This window comes from Somniosus microcephalus, chromosome 14 (genome assembly GCF_052327205.1).
Source record: "Somniosus microcephalus isolate GS21.2 chromosome 14, FLI_Smic_1.0, whole genome shotgun sequence".
Taxonomy (NCBI): Eukaryota; Metazoa; Chordata; class Chondrichthyes; order Squaliformes; family Somniosidae; genus Somniosus; species Somniosus microcephalus.
In genome coordinates this window covers 94,534,770-94,557,316 of record NC_141000.1, presented here as the reverse complement: position 1 = coordinate 94,557,316, position 22,547 = coordinate 94,534,770, and the positions used below count along the sequence as shown (strand labels likewise).

At 42.5% G+C, this 22,547-nt stretch overlaps 1 protein-coding gene across 4 annotated transcripts in view; it reads left to right on the top strand.

Moving 5' to 3' along the window:
- tfg (trafficking from ER to golgi regulator) overlaps positions 1-22,547 on the top strand; it is a 183,255-nt gene that overhangs the window by 19,641 nt on the left and 141,067 nt on the right. For all 4 annotated transcript variants that reach the window (XM_086006980.1, XM_086006979.1, XM_086006977.1 and 1 more), the window contains 2 exons: positions 4,759-4,967; positions 15,228-15,311. In XM_086006980.1, the coding sequence (XP_085863106.1) occupies positions 4,784-4,967; positions 15,228-15,311 (268 nt within the window). In that variant the 5' untranslated portion in view covers positions 4,759-4,783. The remainder of the gene's footprint in view (positions 1-4,758; positions 4,968-15,227; positions 15,312-22,547) is intronic.

Below are 22,547 nucleotides of genomic sequence, written 5' to 3'. Positions count from 1 at the left end.
AAATGTCCTACCTCGTATCCTGAGACTGTGACTCTTCGTTCTAGACCCCCCAGCCAGGGGAAACATCCTCCCTGCATCCAGTCTGTCTAGCCCTGTCAGAATTTTATACATTTCAATGAGATCCCCTCTCATTCTTCTAAACTCTAGTGAATACAGGCCTAGTCGACCCAATCTCTCCTCATACGACTGTCCTGCCATCCCAGGAATCCGTCTGGTGAACCTTCGCTGCACTCCCTCTATGGCAAGTACAGGAAACTTTGTGTTATCTGGAGGCTAAATGTCCGGCAAGCTCGAGCCACCGGCAAAAATCAGAAGCCGTTTTTTTTTTTCTTTTCGTTGCTTTTTTTTTCCCCAGTCAGGCACTGCAAGGTCTGTAGCTATAGCAACAGCTTCAGTTAGAGACGCTTGCAGCTGCAGCTGACTGTTTAGAAGCTGTTAACAGTGTTTGTTGTCCAGATACGGAGATGAAAACCTCCGTATGCTTCAGCATTAGAGCCGGAGTGTCCGGCAGTTTTGAGGGAACGGCAACAGCTCGGTCCCGTCGGTGCCGGATAGCACAAAGTTTCCTGTATATCCTTTCTTAGGTAAGGAGACCAAAACTGCACACACTACTCCAGGTGTGGTCTCACCAAGGCCCTGTATAACTGTAGTAAGACATCCTTGCTCCTGTACTCAAATCCTCTTGCAATGAAGGCCAACACACCATTTGTCTTCCTAACTGCTTGCTGCACCTGCATGTTTGCTTTCAGTGACTGCTGTACAAGGACAGCCAGGTCCCTCTGTACATCAACATTTCCCAATCTATCACATAAGAACATAAGAACATAAGAAATAGGAGCAGGAGTAGGCCAATCGGCCCCTCGAGCCTACTCCGCCATTCAATAAGATCATGGCTGATCTGATCCTAACCGCCAATCTACTATCACAGAACCATCTCCTGAATCTAACAGAATTAGACGCACGAAATAGGAGCAGGATCAGGCTACACGGCCCCTGGCCCCGCTCCGCTACCCACAGGGCCATGACCGATCCGAAACTAGACTCATGTCCAAATTCCTGCCCGCTCCCCGTAACCCTTAATTCCCTTTACTTCTAGGAAACTGTCTATTTCTGTTTTAAATTTATGTAATGATGTAGCTTCTACAGCTTTTTGGGGCAGCATATTCCATGGACCTACCACCCTCTGAGTGAAGTAGTTCCTCCTCATCTCAGTTTTGAAAGAGCAGCCCCTTATTCTAAGACTATGCCCCCTAGTTCTAGTTTCACCCATCATCGGGAACATCCTCCCCGCATCCACCCGATCCAACCCCTTCACAATCTTATATGTTTCAATAAGATCGCCTCTCATTCTTCTGAACTCCAATGAGTAGAGTCCCAATCTACTCAACCTCTCCTCATATGTCCATCCCCTCATCCCCGGGATTAACCGAGTGAACCTTCTTTGTACTGACTCGAGAGCAAGTATGTCTTTTCTTAAGTATGGACACCAAAACTGTACGCAGTATTCCAGGTGCGGTCTCACCAATACCTTGTACAACTGAAGCAATACCTCCCTATTTTTATATTCTATCCCCCTAGCAAAGAAAGCCAACATTCCATTGGCCTTCTTAATCACTTGCTGCACCTGCATACTAACCTTTTGAGTTTCGTGCACCAGGACCCCCAGATCCCTTTGTACTTCAGTACTTTCCAGTTTCTTGCCATTAAGATAATAACTTGCTCTACGATTTTTCCTGCCAAAGTGCATAACCTCACACTTTCCAGTATTGTATTCCATCTGCCAAATCTCTGCCCACTTACTTAGCCTGTCTATGTCCCCTTGCAGGTTTTTTATGTCCTCCTCACTCACTACTTTCCCTCCCATCTTAGTATCATCTGCAAACTTTGATATGTTACACTTGGTCCCCTCCTCCAAATCGTTAATATAGATTGTAAAGAATTGGGGACCCAGCACTGACCTCTGCGGAACACCACTAGTTACTGATTGCCAGTCTGAGAATGAACCATTTATCCCAACTCTCTGCCTTCTGTTTGATAGCCAATCCTCTATCCATGCCAGAATATTACCCCTAATCCCGTAATTTTTTATCTTAAGCAATAATCTTTTGTGTGGCACCTTGTCAAATGCCATTTGGAAGTCTAAATACACTACGTCCACTGGTTCCCCTTTATCCACCCTATATGTTACTTCCTCAAAGAACTCCAGCAAATTTGTCAAACATGACTTCCCCTTCATAAAACCATGCTGACTTTGTCCTATTAAATTATGATTATCCAAATGTCCTGTTACTGTCTCCTTAATAATGGACTCCAAAATTTTACCTACCACAGATGTTAGGCTAACCGGTCTATAGTTTCCAGCCTTCTGTCTACTGCCCTTTTTAAATAAGGGTGTTACATTAGCAGTTTTCCAGTCTGCCGGGACCTTTGCCGAGTCCAGGGCGTTTTGGAAAACTATTACCAATGCATCCACAATCCCTACCGCCACTTCCCTCAAGACCCTAGGATGTAAGCCATCAGGTCCAGGTGATTTATCCGCCTTGAGTCCCATTATTTTACCGAGTACCACTTCCTTAGTGATTTTGATCGTGTTTAGCTCCGCCCCCCCTATAGTCCCCTGTTTGTCCAGTGTTGGGATATTCTTAGTGTCCTCTACTGTAAAGACTGATACAAAATATTCATTCAGTGTTTTTGCCATCTCCATATTTCATTTAAATAATACTCTGCCTTTCTGTTCTTCCTGCTGAAGTGGATAACTTCACATTTATCCACGTTATATTGCATCTGCCATGTATTTGCCCATTCACTCAACTTGTCTAAATCGCCTTGAAGCCTCTTTGCATCCTCCTCACAACTCACAATCCCACCTAGTTTCGTGTCGTCAGCAAACTTGGAAATATTACATTTGGTTCCCTCATCCAAATCATTGATATATATTGTGAATAGCTGGGGCTCAAGCACTGATTCCTGCGGTACCTCACTAGTCTGCCACCCCGAAAAAGACCCATTTATTCCTACTCTCTGTTTCCTGTCTGTTAACCAATTTTCAATCCATGCCTGTATATTACCCCCAATCCAATGTGCTTTAATTTTGCACACAACCTCTTATGTGGGACTTTATCAAAGGCATTCTGAAAATCCAAATACACCACATCCACTGGTTCTCCCTTATCTATTCTACCAGTTACACCCTCAAAAAACTCCAGTAGGTTTGTCAAACACGATTTCCCTTTCATAAATCCATGTTGACTTTGTCTAATCCCATTGATACTCTGCAGTCTAACCAGAGCACTGTACAGCTTGATCGTGGCTTCCTTTGATGTATACTGCACTGTTTCAGCTATATATGATGACATTCTGTTGGCTTTGTTGATTGCTGCGCAGCAGTGGTTAGACGTAGTGAGTTTGAGTTTACTTAAATTCCGAGGTCACGTTCAACCTCACTCTTAACATCATTTATGGAGCAGATATGTTGCCCATTTTTCCTTGTGCAGTACCTTACACTTCTATGCATTAAATGTCATCAGCCATATTTCTGCCCACTTAGATATTTTGTCCAACTCATTATGTAATTTGTAAGCTGCTTACTCCATTCCTCTGCCCTTTTTAATTTGGTATCATTTGCAAATGTTACTAATTTGCATTGAGTTTCTGAATCCAAGTTATTGATATAAATGAGATGTAAACAGTGTCAGCCAGTGGCTCAGTGGGTAACACCCTCGCCTCTGAGTCAGAAGGTTGTGGGTTCATAGTCTCACTCCAGAGACTTGAGCACAAAAATCTAGGCTGACACTCCAGTGCAGTGCTGAGGGAGTGCTGCACCGTCAGAGTTGCCTTCTTTCGGATGAGACGTTAAACCAAACATCTGCTCTCTCAGATGGACGTAAAAGATCCCATGGCACTATTTCGAAGAGGAGCAGGGAACATTTACCCCTCAATCAAAATCACTAAAACAGATTATCTAGTCTCACATTGCTGTTTGCAAGGGCTTGCTGTGCGCAAATTGGCTGCTGCGTTTCCTACATTACAACCGTGACTACACTTCAAAAAGTACTTTTTTTTTTTAGAAGCAGTAGTGGTTGCAGCATCGAGTCCAGGGGCACTGCGCCCAGCAGCCCCCCACTCTGACATAACTCCGAACAAATACAGTACCTGTTGTTTTCTACACTTCAGCCAATTTCTTATCCATTCCCACATTTCCTGTATCCACTTAGCTTTGAGTTTTTCCAGTAGCCTTTTATGCACAAATATCTCTGTAGTTGCCTGTAATAACAGAAAACGCTGTGTCTGTTTTGTCAAATGTCTTTTGGATATTTAGATACAATGTGGGTTTTCAACTGTCCTCTTGGGGTGTCACTTCCTCAGAATAGTCAAGGAGGTTGGATCTTTCTCTTCTGAACCCATGTTGACTGCTGTTTACTAGGTTCTTATTGTACAGATAATCCTCAAGTTTACTCTCGATAATCAATTCTATTATTATACACCGGATTGAAGTAAGATTCATGGGTCTGTAGTTGCCTGTGGCTGTTTTGCCATACTTTTTGAATACAGGCACCACATTGACCTGTTTGTAATCTATTGACACTTCTCCAGTGTCCATTGACTCCCTCATAATGATTGTCAGTGCTTAGCATATTTCCCCTCTAATCTTTCTTAACACTCTGGGGTAAATACCATGTGTCTTAACACCCGAAACTGCAAATTTCTTTGACCCCCTAATAAGGTCACATTACCTATTAAGTGATTTGTACATCCTAGGTGTACAACCTGAGAGGAGACAACCATGAATGGGCAACTGGATCTGAGTGGGAAACTCATCATTAAAGCTCAGTTAGGTGATGATATTCGCCGGATCCCGATCCACAATGAGGATATCACCTATGATGAACTAGTACTGATGATGCAGCGGGTGTTCCGTGGGAAACTTCAGAGCAATGATGAGGTCACAATCAAGTACAAAGATGAAGGTGGGTGATTGAGTGCTATCAAAAATAGTCAAGATCTTTCTGAAAGCGCATTAGTTTAAAATAGGACCATGCAGCCAGCTTGCTTTGGGCTATTTGGATTCAGTAATATAGCAGTGCCCAGCTGGATTGCTCGGTTAGATCTCGTATGCTAATACGGAGTTTAAAGCAAGAGGGAGGGAGAACAGTCACTTGGTTTGCCTACTTAAGGTGTGGCCTGCCGCTATTCACCACCTGATTCCATGATGGTCACAAAGCCAGAACATTGGGGCAAAGAGTGGAAGTAAACGCAAGAAAGAATGACCTGTGATTTTAGCTCATTACTCTCTCTCAGAAAAATCTCAAAGCACTTCAAGCACTGAATTGCACTGTACTTTGAAATGCAATGAATGTTGTGTAAACATGTGATTGATGTTAATTACCACTTCAGAAAAGAGGGTCTTCAAAACAATTTATGTTGACCACTTTTAACCAACAATTGTTGGGCGTTGCAACTTAATTCATAATATTTATCAAATTTAAAAGGGTTGTAAGTTTGTTTTGCCTTTTGAAGGAACAGGAAGAGACAAGGTAAGCGTGTTTCTGCATCTGTAACTTTTCCTTGCACTTTTTTCTGCCTTCCTCGATTCTCTTTGTTACAAATCTGCATGGCATACTGTTTTATATAACCTGCTTATTGGTGTATGTCTGGCAAATTAGGTACGGTTAAGCACTTATTTCATTCATTATGCCTTTTAACATTGTGCAGAATATTGTTCAGAAAAAATACAGAGAAGCTTAAATCTAAATATGTTCGCTAACCGTAACTACTTAAATTAGTGCTACAAATTGCTTTCCCTTTGGTTCAGTGGAGTTATCCTCGGTGTCCTGGCCAGTATTTATCCCTCAACCAACCTCACTAAAACAGACTATCTGGTCATTATCACATTGCTGTTTGTGGGAGCTTGCTGAGCGCAAATTGGCTGCAGCGTTTCCCACATTACAACAGTGACTCCACTTCAAATAGTACTTCCTTGGTTGTAAAGCGCTTTGGGACGTCCTGAGGTCGCGAAAGGCGCCAGATAAATGCAAGCTTTCCTTTTCTTTAGGAATACTGCTGTATAAAATTAAAATGCTGTTCTGTTTGAGGCATGGCAAGGTTGAAATTAACTGCTACATACTTAGTCTTTGAGACTAAAATTTTAACATCGGAATGGTTTGTACATAGTTTATTTTCACTCTCTCCCCTTTTTCCCTCTTCCTGGATCGTGCACTATCTCTGTTCGAGAGTGGTTGGATGACCATCTTTGCGAAACCACCTGCTTTTGAGCTGGGAGATGCACGACTGCAACTCAGATAATTTAGTTTGTTTTCCCCTCCTCTCCCCAGCTTGTGAAAGAGTCTGGTCTCCACTCATAAGAACATAAGAAATAGGAGCAGGAGTAGGCCAATCGGCCCCTCGAGCCTGCTCCACCATTCAATAAGATCATGGCTGATCTGATCCTAACCTCAAATCTTCTATCACTCTCCATCCCACCCGAACCCATGTGATCTCCCGGGAGAGGCGAAAAACCAGATAAAAAACTCAATGGCCAATTTGGGAGGAAAAAATCTGGGAAATTCCTCTCCGACCCATCTAGGCGATCGAAACTCGTCCAGGAGATCACACTGTCCCTGTATTTCCTGCAGTACTTACCTTCTGTAAAGGCGATCTCCACCCCAGCCAGGAACAGGAATAAAACCATCTCCTGAAATCTAACACAGAATTAGAACACAAGAAGTAGGAGCAGAACCAGGTTACACGGCCCCTGGGCCCGCTCCACTACCCACAGGGCCATGACCATTCCGAACCTAGACTCATGTCCAATTTCCTGCCCGCTCCCCGTAACCCTTAATTCCCTTTACTTCTAGGAAACTATCTATTTCTGTTTTAAATTTATTTAATGATGTAGCTTCCACAGCTTTCTGGGGCAACAAATTCCACAAACCTACCACCCTCTGAGTGAAGAAGTTTCTCCTCATCTCAGTTTTGAAAGAGCAGCCCCTTATTCTAAGATTATGCCCCCTAGTTCTAGTTTCACCCATCATTGGGAACATCCTCACCGCATCCACCCGATCAAGCCCCTTCACAATCTTATGTTTCAATAAGATCGCCTCTCATTCTTCTGAACTCCAATGAGTAGAGTCCCAATCTACTCAACCTCTCCTCATATGACCACCCCCTCATCCCCGGGATTAACCTAGTGAACCTTCTTTGTACTGACTCGAGACCAAGTATGTCTTTTCTTAAGTATGGACACCAAAACTGTATGCAGTATTCCAGGTGCGGTCTCGCCAATACCTTGTATAACTGCAGCAATACCTCCCTGTTTTTATATTCTATCCCCCTAGCAATAAAAGCCAACATTCCATTGGCCTTCTTGATCACTTGCTGCACCTGCATACTAACTTTTTGAGTTTCGTGCACCAGGACCCCCAGATCCCTTTGTACTACAGTACTTTCCAGTTTCTTGCCATTAAGATAATAACTTGCTCTATGATTTTTCCTGCCAAAGTGCATAACCTCACACTTTCCAGTATTGTATTCCATCTGCCAAATCTCTGCCCACTTACTTAGCCTGTCTATGTCACTTTGCAGGTTTTTTATGACCTCCTCACTCACTACTTTCCCTCCCATCTTTGTATCATCTGCAAACTTTGATATAGTACACTCGGTCCCCTCCTCCAAATCGTTAATATAGATTGTAAAGAGTTGGGGACCCAGCACTGACCTCTGCGGAACACCACTAGTTACTGATTGCCAGCCTGCGAATGAACCATTTATCCCAACTCTCTACTTTCTGTTGGAGAGCCAATCCTCCACCCACGCCAGAATATTACCCCCAATCCCGTGATTTTTTATCTTGAGCAATAATCTTTTGTGTGGCACCTTGTCAAATGCCTTTTGGAAGTCTAAATACACTACGTCCACCGGTTCCCCTTTATCCGCCCTATATGTTACTTCCTCAAAGAACTCAAGCAAATTTGTCAAACATGACTTCCCCTTCATGAAACCATGCTGAGTTTGTCCTATTAAATTATGTTTATCCAAATGTCCCGTTACTGTCTCCTTAATAATGGACTCTAACATTTTACCAACCACAGATGTTAGGCTAACAGGTCTATAGTTTCCAGCCTTCTGTCTACTGCCCTTTTTAAATAAGGGTGTTACATTAGCAGTTTTCCAATCTGCCGGGACCTTTGCTGAGTCCAGGGAGTTTTGGAAAATTATTACCAATGCATCCACAATCCCTACCGCCACTTCCCTCAAGACCCTAGGATGTAAGCCATCAGGTCCAGGGGATTTATCCGGTTTGAGTCCCATTATTTTACCAAGTACCACTTCCTTCGTGATTTTAATTGTATTTAGCTCCTCTCCCCCTAGAGCCCCCTGTTTGTCCAGTGTTGGGATATTCTTAGTGTCCTCTGCCGTAAAGACTGATACAAAATATTTGTTCAGTGTTTTTGCCATCTCCATGTTTCCCACCATTAATTTCCCGGTCTCATCCTCTGAGGGACCAACATTTACTTTAGCCACCCTTTTTCTTTTTATATAACTATAGAAACTTTTGCTATCTGTTTTTATATTTTTTGCTAATTTACTTTCATAATCTATCTTCCCTTTCTTAATCAATCTTTTAGTTATTTTTTGCTGTCTTTTAAAGACTTCCCAATCTTCTATCCTCCCACTAGATTTGGCTACCTTATATGCCCTTGTTTTTAGTCGGATACTATCCTTAATTACTTTACTTAGCCACGGATGGCTAGCTTTTCTTTTACACCCTTTTTTCCTCGGTGGAATATATATTTTTTGGAAGTTGTAAAATAACTCCTTAAATGTACACCACTGATCATATACCGTCTTACCCTTTAATCTATTTTCCCAGTCCACTCTAATCAATTCCGCGCTCATACCTTCATAGTCTCCTTTATTCAAGCTCAGCACGCTTGTTTGAGATCCAACCTTCTCACCCTCTACTTGAATATGGAGTACAACCATGTTATGGTCACTCATTCCAAGGGGATCCTTTACTAGGACATTTTTAATTAATCCTGTCTCATTACACAGGACCAAATCTAAGGTTGCTTGCCCCCTGGTTGGTTCAGTTACATACTGCTCAAGAAACCATGGCATCACAGCCGTGCTGCTGAGAGGAGAGTGGTGGACTGCAGGCATGAACCTGCAGCCCGTTACTCTGAGGCCATGCTTTGGAGCTTCAAACATGCTGCATCACTGAGCCACCCTCATTTTTATTACTTTTTTTCTGAAGGCCTGCTGCTCTCTCTCCCCATGGCAAAATAGGTTGCTACAAGTTCAGATAATTGAGAGGATATTTCCTAAGCATTACTGGTACTACTTATTAACCAGTAGAATTATGTTCCCTGTCTGTTAAAGGTTGGAGGTATCCGTTCAAGAAGCTGTATACCGAACATGCTAGTAGAATTAGCTGATTAACGACATGGGATTTTTATGATTTGTGAAATGTAAACTGCATGTTTATATGTAGGCTGAGCAACGGTTTGACTCTGAAATGGTATTCATGCATGCTCACTCTAGAGCAACATCCACGATATACCGGACATTGATTTAAAGTGGATTCATGTAAATGGAGGTTGCATCATGAAGACCTGAGGGATATAATTTGTATTCAAAAGTGAATGGATGAATTAACTTGTGATAGAAGTCCTTTCCCACAGAGCTTCAGAATATCTTCTGTTGTACAGGAAACTCTGGTTTATTCAGTGGTTAACTGTCCGGAATGCTCGAGCCACCGGCAAAAATCAGGAGCCGTTTCGTTAGGTTTTTTTTCTTTTTGTTGCTTTTTTTTCACTAGTCAGGCTCTGCAAGGTCTCGCTGAAGCAGTTGCTAAGCTACAGAGACGCTTGCAAGGTACGGCCGACTGTTTAGAAGCTGTTGCCAGGGTTTGTTGCCAGATACGGAGCTCAAAATCTCCGTATGTTTCAACATTAGCGCTGGTTTGTCCGGCAGTTTTGATGGGACGGCAACAGGTCGGTGCCGGATAGCACAAAGTTTCCTGTACTATATACAATACTAAAAAAAAAAAAATCAAGTACAGTCATATCAATCAGGTAAAGAGGTAAAATAAAAGGGTTTAATGATACACTGTATTCCTCTGTGATTTAATTGTTATACATCTGAGAAGTATTTTGATAATTAGTTCATTACATAATGCATATCTGTTAATGTTTTATGGTTTGAACATTCCTAAATATATATTTGAAAACAAAAATGGTTCATGTAATCTGAACATAATTTGATGTTGCCTCCATGAAACATGGAGCACATGATTTAAAAACTCTTGCATCATGGTTATACATACATAGCACTTTGTTTTCTACTTATCTTTCATCTTAGTAACTTTTCACCTGGTCTTTGTTTCGTGAGTAAGATTGATTAGGAGGAAAATAGTGTGTGGGAGGCCCAGGAGTGGTCTGAAGCAGTGTTCGACTTTTAAAGAACATTTAATGCTTGGAATAAAAGCAGAAAATGCTGGAAATACTCAGCAGGTCGGCAGCACCTGTGGAGAGAGAAACCGAGTTAACGTTTCAGGTCGATGACCTTTCGTCAGGCTCTCCACAGATGCTGCCTGACCTGCTGAGTATTTCCAGCATTTTCTGCTTTTATTTCAGATTTCCAGCGTCTGCAGTATTTTGCTTTTGTATTTTAATGCTTGGAGTGGCTTTGTTGTACCTATTTGGTGGCCAAACATTAAATTGTTCAATTAAAATGGGTATTGGTGGGCAAACTATTCCAAATGCACATCAGATTTGGCAGAATTGACTTGTGGAATTAACTTTTATTCTTCATTTGTTTCATTCTCTGCATACCTTGTGAGAGTCTTAACTATTTCCTTGAGGATTATCCAATTTGACCCAGATTCCTTTTGGACATTCAGTTCTTTTTTCGGAACACAATCAGCTTTTGATGACCTGTGCTAATGCTTTAGATTCTTGAGCCAAAATGTCCCAATCTGGAATTTGACCACAGTCTTAATTTGTAAAGGCTAGTATTAAAAATGTAAAATATCTTTTTTTCCAAATCAACTGTAATATATTTTCCAAAATTATCCCTTCTCTCTTGTTTAGTACACTGCCAGCTTCAAGCGTAGTATAAAAACTTTTTGGATTGCTATTGCTTGTATCTGTAATTTGCCTTTTTTGTTACTTCTAATAATCCTTTTTATTCATCTCCAACTTACATTTTGTATGACTCTTGTCCTACTAGTTTTTAACTGTAGTGGTGGAACTGTTGCCTCTTGAGTCTGAAGGTCTTGGGTTCAAGCTCCACTCCGGAGACTTGAGCACATCATCTAGGCTAAGAGGTGTCATCTTATCGTCTGCCTGCTCAGGAACGAGATACCATGGCGCTATTTGAAGGAGAGCACAGGAGGTCTCCCAGTGTCCTGGCCAACATTTAGCCCTCAGCCAACACCACCAAAACAGCTGATCTGGTCATTTCTCTCATTGCTTTTTATGGGACCTTGGTGTGTACAAATTGGCTGTTTGCAAACATAATAACAATGACTATATTTCAAAAGTACAGGAAACTTTGTGATATCCGGCACCAACGGGACCAAGCTGTTGCCGATCTATCAAAACTGCCGGACATACAAAGTTAATGTTGAAGCATACGGAGGTTTTCATCTCCGTATCTGACAACAAACACTGTTGCTTAGCAACAGCTTCTAAAGAGTCGGCTGCAGCTGCAAGCGTTTCTAGCTGAAGCTGTTGCTATAGCTACAGACCTTGCAGTGCCTGACTGGGGGGAAAAAAAGCAACGAGAACTAAAAAAACTTATAGAAAACGGCTCCTGATTTTTGCCGTTAGATCGAGTATTCCGGACATATAACCTCTGGATAAACCAAAGTTTCCTGTACTTCATTAGTGGTGAAGCACTTTGAAAGAAGAAAGAAAGACTTGCATTTATATAGCGTCTTTCACGACCACTGGTTGTCCCAAATGTGCTTTATAGTCAATGAAGTATTTTTTGAAGTGTAGTCACTGTTGTGATGTAGGCAACGCCACAGTCAATTTGCGCACAGTAAGCTCCCACAAACAACAATGTGATAATGACCAGATAAACTCTTTTTTAGTGATGATGATTGAGGGATAAATATTGACTAGGATATTGGGAATAATTCCCCTGCTCTTCGAAATAGTACCATAGGATCTTTTATGTCCACCTGAGGGTGCAGGCGGGGCCTCTGTTTAACGTCTCATCAGAAAGACAGCACCTCCGACAGTGCAGCACTCCCTCAGTACTGCACTGGAGTATCAGCCTAGATTTTTGTGCTCAAGTCTCTGGAAGTCGGACTTGAATCCACACCTTCTGACAGAGGCAAGGGTGCTACCCACTGAGCTACGGCTGACGGGGCTTTGGGATGCTCTGAGGATGTGAAAAGTTGTACATAAATTGAAGTTCATTCCTTCCCCTCCTTTCAAAATATTTGTTTACCATTTAGACTAGTTTCACCCTGTGTAGCTATTGTGGTACAAGTCTTGCTGTTTTTTTCCCTATTAATGTACTTTATTTTCTGCATCCCTTAAATGGTCTTAAGGAATGTAAAGGGCCAGAAAAGACCATTGCAGTCCATCTGGTCATTTATTTTTGGGGAGGAATTAAACTTTGAGTTCTGTTTCCTAATTAACCTTGTAGCAGCTCTCATAACTCCAACATTTGCTACGATAAAGCCATAACATAGTAAGGTTTGCAGACAAAAAGAGATGATTTATTGTGAAATAATAGCTATTGTAATGCTTCATGTTCATAATAAGTGGCCGTACTATGTATTATGTGAAATATGAAGAAATGTTGCTGTTGAAAGAAATTCAACATTTATATAGCATATTTCATGACATCAGAACGTTCCAAAGCACTTTACAGCCAATGAAGTACTTTGTTTTGAAGTGTAGTCACTGTTGTAATGTCCCACAAACAGTAATGTGATAATGACCAGATAATCTAACTTTAGGTGTTGGTTGAGGGATAAAAATTGGCCAGGGCACCAGGGAGAACTCTCCTGCTCTTCTTTGAAATAGAGCCATGGAATCTTTTATGTCCAACTGAGAACAGACGGGGCCTCGGTTTAACATCTCGTCTGAAAGACCGCACATCCGACAATGCAGTGCTCCCTCAGTACTGCGCTGATGTGTCAGCCTAGATTTTGTGCTCAAGTCCCTCGAGTGGGACTTGAAAGCACAACCATCGATCATTAGTTCAGCTATTGCAAGCCGTACCAGTTCCATGATTTGCTACTTTTCGCAATGGAAGTGAGTGCCTCAAAAGCTGTCAAGTTGAAGGGTGAAATATCAAGATGAAAGCACATTTTGAAATAATTGCTTTTTCCCTGCCCCTGGAAATTGTGTTGGGAATTAATAAAAGTACCAAAAACTGTTTATAAATTGAATAAAATGATTCTGGAATCTTGATCCTATCAATTTCTTTTCTTGCTTCCCCCTCCCCTCCAAAAAGCTCCCACAATTTGTACTTATTCCAGTTGTCCTTCCTCCCTCTGGCATTTTCCCATGCAACCACAGGAGATGCGACACCTGTCGATTTACCTCCTCCCACACCACTGTCCAGAGCCACCAACTATCCTTCCATGTGAGACAGCAATTTTTGTGTACTATTTCTAATCTAATGCACTGTATTTGCCGCCCACTGCGCAGTCTTTTCAATTCTGAGGAAACCAAATGCCGATTAGATAACTGCTTTACTGAACACCTCTGTTCTGCCTGCAACTCTGATTCTGACTTCCCAGTGGCTTTCTACTTTAATTTCCCCCTTCTAATCCTGCTCTGAATTTTCCACCTTTGGCCTCCTACACTCCTCAAACCAGGCACAACACGAACTCCAGGAACAGTATCTCATCTTTCTGCTGGGTACTTTGCAGCTCTCTGGTCAATGGCCCAGAATTTGCGGTCAGCAGCAAAGCAAAGGCGCTTGCCACGGGCCCCGAAGAAAGCAACCCACAAAGATCTCGGGATCTCTGTGGCGAGAAGTTTGCCTTTTTCGATGTGCAATTGAGATCAGTGTAGTATAGTGGGACTCCCATAGCGCAAGCTGCTGTGATGTCAACAAGCTGTCTAAGCAGCCAATCACAATGTAGAATTCTCACAGACAGCGAAGCAGGAAGTGAAGAAGTTGCTTTTATTCTGACTTTTTAAAAATGTTAGAGAGAGCAAAACAAAGATTGGGCTCTCACATGGGGAAGTGGTAAACCTGAAATAAATATGAACAAACTTTAAAAAATATATTTTTTAAGTTTCTTAAAAATTGTAATTTTTATCATAATGGATCAATTTGACACTCCACAAAATTAAAATGTGTTTTCCAGGGCCAGGACGTTTGTTTGGCAGGCAATAAGCTGTTAAAACCCCAGTTACACCTAATACAACAAGGTCTAACTTTTAATTGGGTATTTAACAACGATATTACGCGGAAAAGCCCAAGTTTTCATCAGTTACACTGATTGCCGGCTGTGAGGGTGGGGAATGGGGGTGGTCACAGCACAGCCAGTGTGGGAGCAGTGAATGACTGACCGCAACTTCAGGATTTCCGTGTTTAGATGCGCATCTGTTAAATCCTGATGTTGCGGTCAGTTTCAAAGGGGTAATGATGGCGAACGCTGGTAGTTCGCTGTTATTACCCACTGCAAATTCTGGGCCATTGACTTTAGTGACTTCAGACCTTAGCTCTTACTTCCCATTCCTTTATATCGGGATTGGTGGAATGTGTTTGCCAGTATTTTCTGTTATCATTTCTGATCTGTTTCGTTTGTATTTTTTTCTTTCTCTCCAACTTGCCTTTGTGTTTGTTTGCACCTCTCCCAAGACTTTTCAGCCTATTAGCAATTTGCACAACGTTTGTTTTAATATCTTCCCATCACCCTCTCGGATGATCTTTTATATCCTCTAACAGTTTTCAATTAAGCAGTTTGCAGGTCATTCAGTTTATTAACGTCCTCACTATGAAATGGAGCATATAGTGATTCTGTCTCCTGTCTTCCTCCTTTTCCAACCTTGCAAAATTGGTTGCTTTGTCTTTTAGTTTTCAGTTTTGAAGGTGTATATACATCTGAAATGTTAACCCATTGTTCTTTTTACATATGCTGACTGACCCATTCATGTCTAACAATTTCTGTTTTTTATTGCACAAGATGTGCTGCTTCATTCTTGTGGTCTTCAATAATACTTGAATAACTTCTGTTTTTCTTGTTGCAGATGGAGACCTTATAACCATATTCGATAGCTCGGATCTCTCCTTTGCTACCCAATGTAGTAGGATACTTAAACTTACATTGTTTGGTGAGTACACCTAGGTAATGTGTTGCACGTTAGTTCTATTAAAATATCCTTTCTAATGTAATCCAGAAAACTAAAAAAATTTAATTTGTAGACTATTCAGATGTCAATGCCTAAATGTGGCTCTAAATATAAGGCTATGAAATAACTACTCTTAAATGTTAAGAATAGCTGTGTGCCTTATTTATAGCACAGCAAATATTTATAGCACGGCAAATATTTAGCAAAAGTTTTAACAAAAAAGAATGTCGCCCTACAATTGTAACCTATTGCTGAAGATACTAGTGGTGAACTTGGTGCTAGCAGTCCTCTTGATAGAATGACTACAGGACTTCATGTCATCCTGTAAGTACTGACGTGTTTACAAAGATAAAGTCGTAAATACTAATGTGTTGTACTTGCTTGTGGAATTTCCTCCTTTAAGAAACCCATCATATCCTACACCAGACTATTAACTATGGAGAAAATGAATGCTGCTCAAAATGTTGGCCGTATAACATTTTGTTTTTGCCAGAATACATGACGGATACATTAATTTTGCGAGTGTGCGCATGTTTGGATATTTTCTTTGAAGGAGTATTGTTGGACACGCAATGAAATCACTTTAATATGATTTTTCCAAATATAAAATGCTAATACATTTCATAAATATATTCAGTCATTTCAGTTACCTGAGATTAGCCTGTATGACTCGGCTACCAACTGGATAAACTTAATAAGTTATTCGGAGGCCTTATTTTTATCTCATTCTAGGGAACACTGAAATTAACCTTCTGAACTACAAAGTAGCATAGAAGGCTGAGTAAAGTCCCCACCCCATCCTGGTTTTGGTATTACCTGGGATGCTTGTTTGCACGAGATTATATAGATGAGAAAGGCCGTTTGCCTGTTTAATTGAACATTTTCCCATTTTCTGCACCCACTGACCATTTTGAGCACTCCTGATTTTTAAGTTTAGCACAAATTAGATGCAGGGTAAAATGGTGAACACTCCTATTATATCAGTGTGGTATTTCTGTTTCTCCTGCTAGTCTCCTGGCCTTTGAGTGAAACAGTTGATTAAGGGTTGAATTTTTTTGCTGTGAAGTAATGCATATACTTTAGAGGGGTGCAATGGGGCGAGGCAAAGAAAAATGACCAGAATCAAGACCCCAGAATTCATTTTCAATTTAAAAACTGTATCTTGTATTAAATAGACTTAAAAGGCCAGCACAATTTCAGGGAGGGGAGTATAACTTTAAAAAATGTTCATAGTGAATGGAAATGTCCACATTTCTTTCAGCACGGACCATTCTAACCAGTGGCCAGGAGACTTTTGCCCTGTCAGTGTTAGCTGGATTTGAACTCTGACCCTAGAAGTGAAAGGACTGTGGTGTAACTCACTGCTACCCAATCCCCTATGCAAGTTGCATTCTGAAGTCTATTCATGTTGCTATCTCCAAGGATAAGTTATGAAGACTGCTTAACTCTGTAACTAGTTAAGGTGGTTGGTTAGGACCAATTCAGTGGAAGCTGGTTTCTTTCATTTGCTTCTGCTTACTACCCATTTTCTTTCCGTACTTGTTAAACACTCACACTCCTTTTTACTGCTCTTCCTTAGCATGACTTCTTCTGAATATTGTTTTTGCAAACTACAACCCATCTCCAATCCCTCTTCAATGTATTATCACTTCCGAAATCCATGGCCAGCTTTCCCGTAACTCCATGTTTGAATCTCTTCAGTCTTCCGCCTCTACCGTAGGTCGGAAATGGACCCAATTAGTGTCAGAAATAACATCCTCCATGATTGTAACCATGAAGCATTATCCTTCCTCATCCACCTCGACCTCCCTGCAGGATGTGGGATTTGAAGCTCACCTCTGGATCGTGGTGGATGCCACAGTTTAGTTCAGCCTGAGGCGGCGGATGGGGACAGTGGCAAGGGGGTAGAGTTTTTGGCAGGGTTCAAAAATTATGCCTTAGCTTTCTGACCATCCAATTGGAGGAAGATTTGACTCATCTCATGCTTAAGAACAGAGGAACTCTGATTGATTTATATAGCACCTTGCATGCCTTCAGGATGTTTCACAACCAATTAATTACTTTTGAAGTTTTTTTTAGGCAAACATTGTGGTCAATTTATGCACAGCAGGAATCCACAAATGGCAAATGAGATAAATGACCAGATAATCTGTTTTGCTGGTGTTGCCTGAGGAATACATGGTGGCCAGGCCACCAGCAGAACACTCTGCTCCTCTTCGAAAAGTATCATGGGATCTCTTGTGTCCATCAGAACAGCCAGGGCCTGGGTTTAACGTCTCCCCTGAGAGTTGGCATCTCCAACAATGCAGCGCTCTCTCAGTACTGTACTGAAGTACCAGCCTAGAATATATGCTCAAACCCTGGAATGGGATTTGAACCCACGACTTTTTAATTAAAAAAAAATTTGTTCATGGGATGTGGGCGTTGCTGGCAAGGCCAGCATTTATTGCCCATCCCTAGTTGCCCTTGATAAGGTGGTGGTGAGCTGCTGCCTTGAAACGCTGCAGTGTGGTGAAGTGCTGTTAGGGAGGGAGTTCCAGGATTTTGAACCAGCGACGATGAAGGAACGGCAATATACTTCGAAGTCAGGATGGTGTGACTTGGAGGGGAACTTGGAGGTGATGGTGTTCCCACACGCCTGCTTCCCTTGCCCTTCTAGGTGGTAGAGGTCGCGGGTTTGGGAGGTGCTGCCGAAGATGCCTTGGCGAGTTGCTGCAGTGCATCTTGTAGATGGTACACACTGCAGCCACGGTACGCCGGTGGTGGAGGGAGTGAATGTTTAAGGTGGGGGATGGGGTGCCAATCAAGCGGGCTGCTTTGTCTTGGATGATGTCGAGTTTCTTGAGTGTTGTTGGAGCTGCACTCATCCAGGCAAGTGGAGAGTATTCCATCACACTCCTTACTTGTGCCTTGTAGATGGTAGAAAGGCTTTGGGGAGTCAGGAGGTGAGATACTCGCCACAGAATACCCAGCCTCTGACCTGTTCTTGTTGCCACAGTTTTTATGTGGCTGGTCCAGTTAAGTTTCTGGTCAATGATGACCCCCAGGATATTGATGGTGAGGGATTCAGCGATGGTAATGCCATTGAATGTTAAGGGGCAGTGGTTAGATGCTCTCTTTTTGGAGATAGCCATTGCCTGGCACTAGTGTGGCGCGAATGTTACCTGCCACTTATCAGCCCAAGCCTGAATGTCGTCCAGGTCTTGTATGCGGGCATGGACTGCTTCATTATCTGAAGAGTTGCAAATGGCACTGAACACTGTGCAGTCATCAGCGAACATCCCCACTTCTGACCTTATGATGAAGGGAAGGTCATTGATGAAGCAGCTGAAGATGATTGGGCCTAGGACTCTGCCCTGAGGAACTCCTGCAGCGATGTCCTGGGGCTGTGATGATTGGCCTCCAACCACCACAACCATCTTCCTTTGTGCTAGGTATGACTCCAGCCAGTGGAGAGTTTTCCCCCCCATTTCCCATTGACTTCAGTTTTACTAGGGCTCCTTGATGCCACACTCGGTCAAATGCTGCCTTGATGTCAAGGGCAGTCACTCTCACCTCACCCCTGGAATTCAGCTCTTTTGTCATTGATTGGACCAAGGCTGTAATGAGGTCTGGAGCTGAGTGGTCCAGGCGGAACCAAAACTGGACATCAATGAGCAGGTTATTGGTGAGTAAGTGCTGCTTGATAGCACTGTCGACGACACCTTCCATCACTTGCTGATGATTGACAGTAGACTGATGGAGCGGTAATTGGCCGGATTGCATTTGTCCTGCGTTTTGTAGACAGGACATACCTGGGCAGTTTTACTCATTGTTGGATAGATGTCAGTGTTCTAGCTATACTGGAACAGCTTGGCTAGAGGCGTGGCTAGTTCTGGAGCACAATTTAGAAATGACAGCCACGAGCTAATAAGTTTAGAGAGAGTAAGATAGATAAGCTAAATACGTGGCTTGAGCAGTGGTGCAAGGGAGAGGGATTTAAATTCTTGAGGCATTGGAACCAGTTCTTGGGGAGGAGTGACCTGTACCAAGGGGACGGTCTACACCTGAACTGTGAGGGAGCCGATGTCCTCGGGGTAATATTTTCTAGGGCGGTTCGGGAGGATTTAAACTAATTTGGCAGGGGGATGGGAACCTAGGTAGTGGAAAAGAGGGAAGTCATATGAAGTCAGAAATAGATGGTAGAAAGGTGAGAAGCAATAAGCAAAGGAGAGAAACACAAAGGGCCAAACTAATTCATAATGAGAGTGTGAAAAAAGCAAGCCTGAAGGCTTTGTATCTTAATGCTAGAAGCATTAGGAACAAGGTGGATGAATTAGTTGTGGAAATAGAGGTAAACAAGTATGATTTGATTGGGATTACAGAAACGTGGCTGCAGGGTGGGCAAGGCTGGGAACTTAACATCCAGGGATATACAATATTTAGGAAGGATCGGCAAAAAGGTAGGGGAGGTGGGGTAGCATTGCTGGTAAAGGAGGGGATTAATGCAATGGAAAGGAAGGATATTAACTCGGATGAAACGGAATCTGTATGGGTAGAAATGAGAAATAGCAAGGGGAGGAAAACGTTAGTGGGTGTGATATATAGGCCTCCAAATAGTAATATGGAGGTGAGGGAAGGCATAAAAAGGGAAATTAGAGAAGCGTTGCGATAAGAGCACAGCTGTCATCATGGGTGACTTTAATTTACATATTGATTGGACTACCCAAATTAGTAAAAATTCTGAGGAGGAGGAATTCCTGGAATGTTTTCGGGACGGTTATCTGGACCAATATGTCGAGGAGCCGACTCGAGATCAGGCCATTTTAGACTGGGTATTGTGCAATGAGAAGGGACTTATCAGCAATCTTCTTGTACGAGGCCCCTTGGGTCAGAGCGATCATAATATGATCGAGCTCTCAGTCAAGATGGAGAGTGAGGAAATTGAATCAGAGACTAAGGTCCAGAACTTAAATAAAGGGAATTACGAGGGTATGAGACGGGAATTGGGTAAGATTGATTGGGTGGTGTTTCTGGGGGGATTGACAGTGGATAGACAATGGCAAGCATTCAAAGATAGAATGGAAGAATTCCAGAACATGTTTATACCGGTTTGGCATAAAAATAAACCTAAAAAGGTGACTCAACCGTGGATAACGAGGGAAATTAGGGACAGCATAAAATCAAAAAAAAGGGCATATCAACTGGCAAAAAAAAGCACCAGACCGGAAGATTGGGGGCAGTACAGGATACAGCAAAAGAGGACAAAGGGATTAATCAGGAAGGGGAAAATAGAATACGAAAGTAAACTTGCAGCAAACATAAAGACAGACTGCAAAAGCTTTTATCGGTATATCAGGAGGAAAAGACTGGTAAAATCCCAAGTCGGTCCCTTGCAGTCCGATTCGGGAGAATATATAATGGAGAATAAGGAAATGGCAGACCAATTAAACTCATACTTTGGTTCTGTATTCACAAAGGAGGACACAAATAACCTCCCAGGAATATCGGCAAACATAGGGACTAATGAGAGGGAGGAGCTGACAGAAATTAGTATCTCTAGGGATATGGTGTTGGGTATGTTGAGGGGACTGAAGGCCGACAAATCCCCGGGGCCTGATAAACTACATCCTAGGGTACTTAAGGAGGTGGCCCTGGAGATAGCAGATGCTCTAAGGATCATCTTCCGGAACTCCATTGACTCGGGAACAGTACCCGTGGATTGGAGGGTAGCTAATGTTACCCCAATATTTAAAAAGGGGGGTAGAGAGAAAGCAGGGAATTATAGACCAGTAAGCCTTACATCGGTTGTGGGCAAAATGCTAGAGTCCATTATTAAGGATAAAATAGCGGAGCACTTGACAAATGGGGAAAGGATCGGACAGAGTCAACATGGATTTACAAAGGGTAAATCGTGTTTGACTAATCTGCTGGAATTTTTTGAGGAAGTAACTGGTAAAATAGATGGGGGAGAGCCAGTGGATGTGGTGTACCTTGACTTCCAGAAAGCCTTCGATAAGGTTCCACACAAAAGATTATCATGCAAAATTAAGGCTCATGGAATTGGGGGCAAAGTATTAACGTGGATAGAGAACTGGCTGGCGGATAGAAAACAGAGAGTTGGAATAAACGGCTCGTTTTCGGAGTGGCAGGCAGTGACCAGCGGGGTGCCGCAAGGATCTGTCCTGGGACCCCAGCTGTTCACAATATATATAAATGATCTGGATCAGGGAATTGGATGCAATATTTCCAAATTCGCTGACGACACTAAACTAGGAGGAGGGGTGGGCTCTGATGAGGATGTCAGGAGGCTACAGTGCGATTTGGACAGGTTGGGGGAATGGGCGGATACGTGGCAGATGCACTATAATGTGGATAAATGCGAGGTTATCCACTTTGGGGGTAAAAACAGGAGGGTAGATTATTATCTAAATGGCAATAGATTGGGAGATGGGGAAGTGCAGAGGGACCTGGGTGTTCTTGTGCACCAGTCACTGAAGGAGAGCATGCAGGTGCAACAGGCGATTAAGAAGGCAAATGGTATGTTGGCCTTCATATCAAGGGAGTTCGAGTATAGGAATAGGGATACCTTACTACAGCTGTACAAGGTGCTGGTGAGACCGCATCTGGAGTATTGTGTACAGTTTTGGTCGCCCCATCTGCGGAAGGATGTTCTTGCCATGGAAAGAGTGCAACGGCGATTCACCAGGCTGATACCTGGAATGGCGGGAATGACCTACGAAGAGAGATTAAATAGTTTGGGCTTGTACTCACTGGAGTTTAGAAGATTGAGAGGGGATCTCATCGAAACATATAAAATTATGGCAGGCCTGGACAGGCTGAATTCAGAGAGAATGTTTCCAATGGCCGGGGAGCACAGAACCAGGGGCCACAGTCTAAAAATAGCGGGCAAATCATTTAAAACAGAGATGAGGAAGAATTTCTTCACTCAAAGAGTGGTGAGCCTGTGGAATTCCCTGCCACAGAGGGCTGTGAAGGCTAATTCAATAAATATTTTCAAGAGAGAATTGGATATATTTCTGAAGGCTAAGGGGATTAAGGGTTACGGAGAAAAGGCGGGGACGGGGTACTGAACTGGTAAGATCAGCTATGATCTTAGACGAAGATCAGCCATGATCTCATTGAATGGCGGAGCAGGCTCGAAGGGCCGAATGGCCTACTCCTGTTCCTATCTCTATGTTTCTATGTTTCTATCTCTACTGAGATTAGATTATAGTA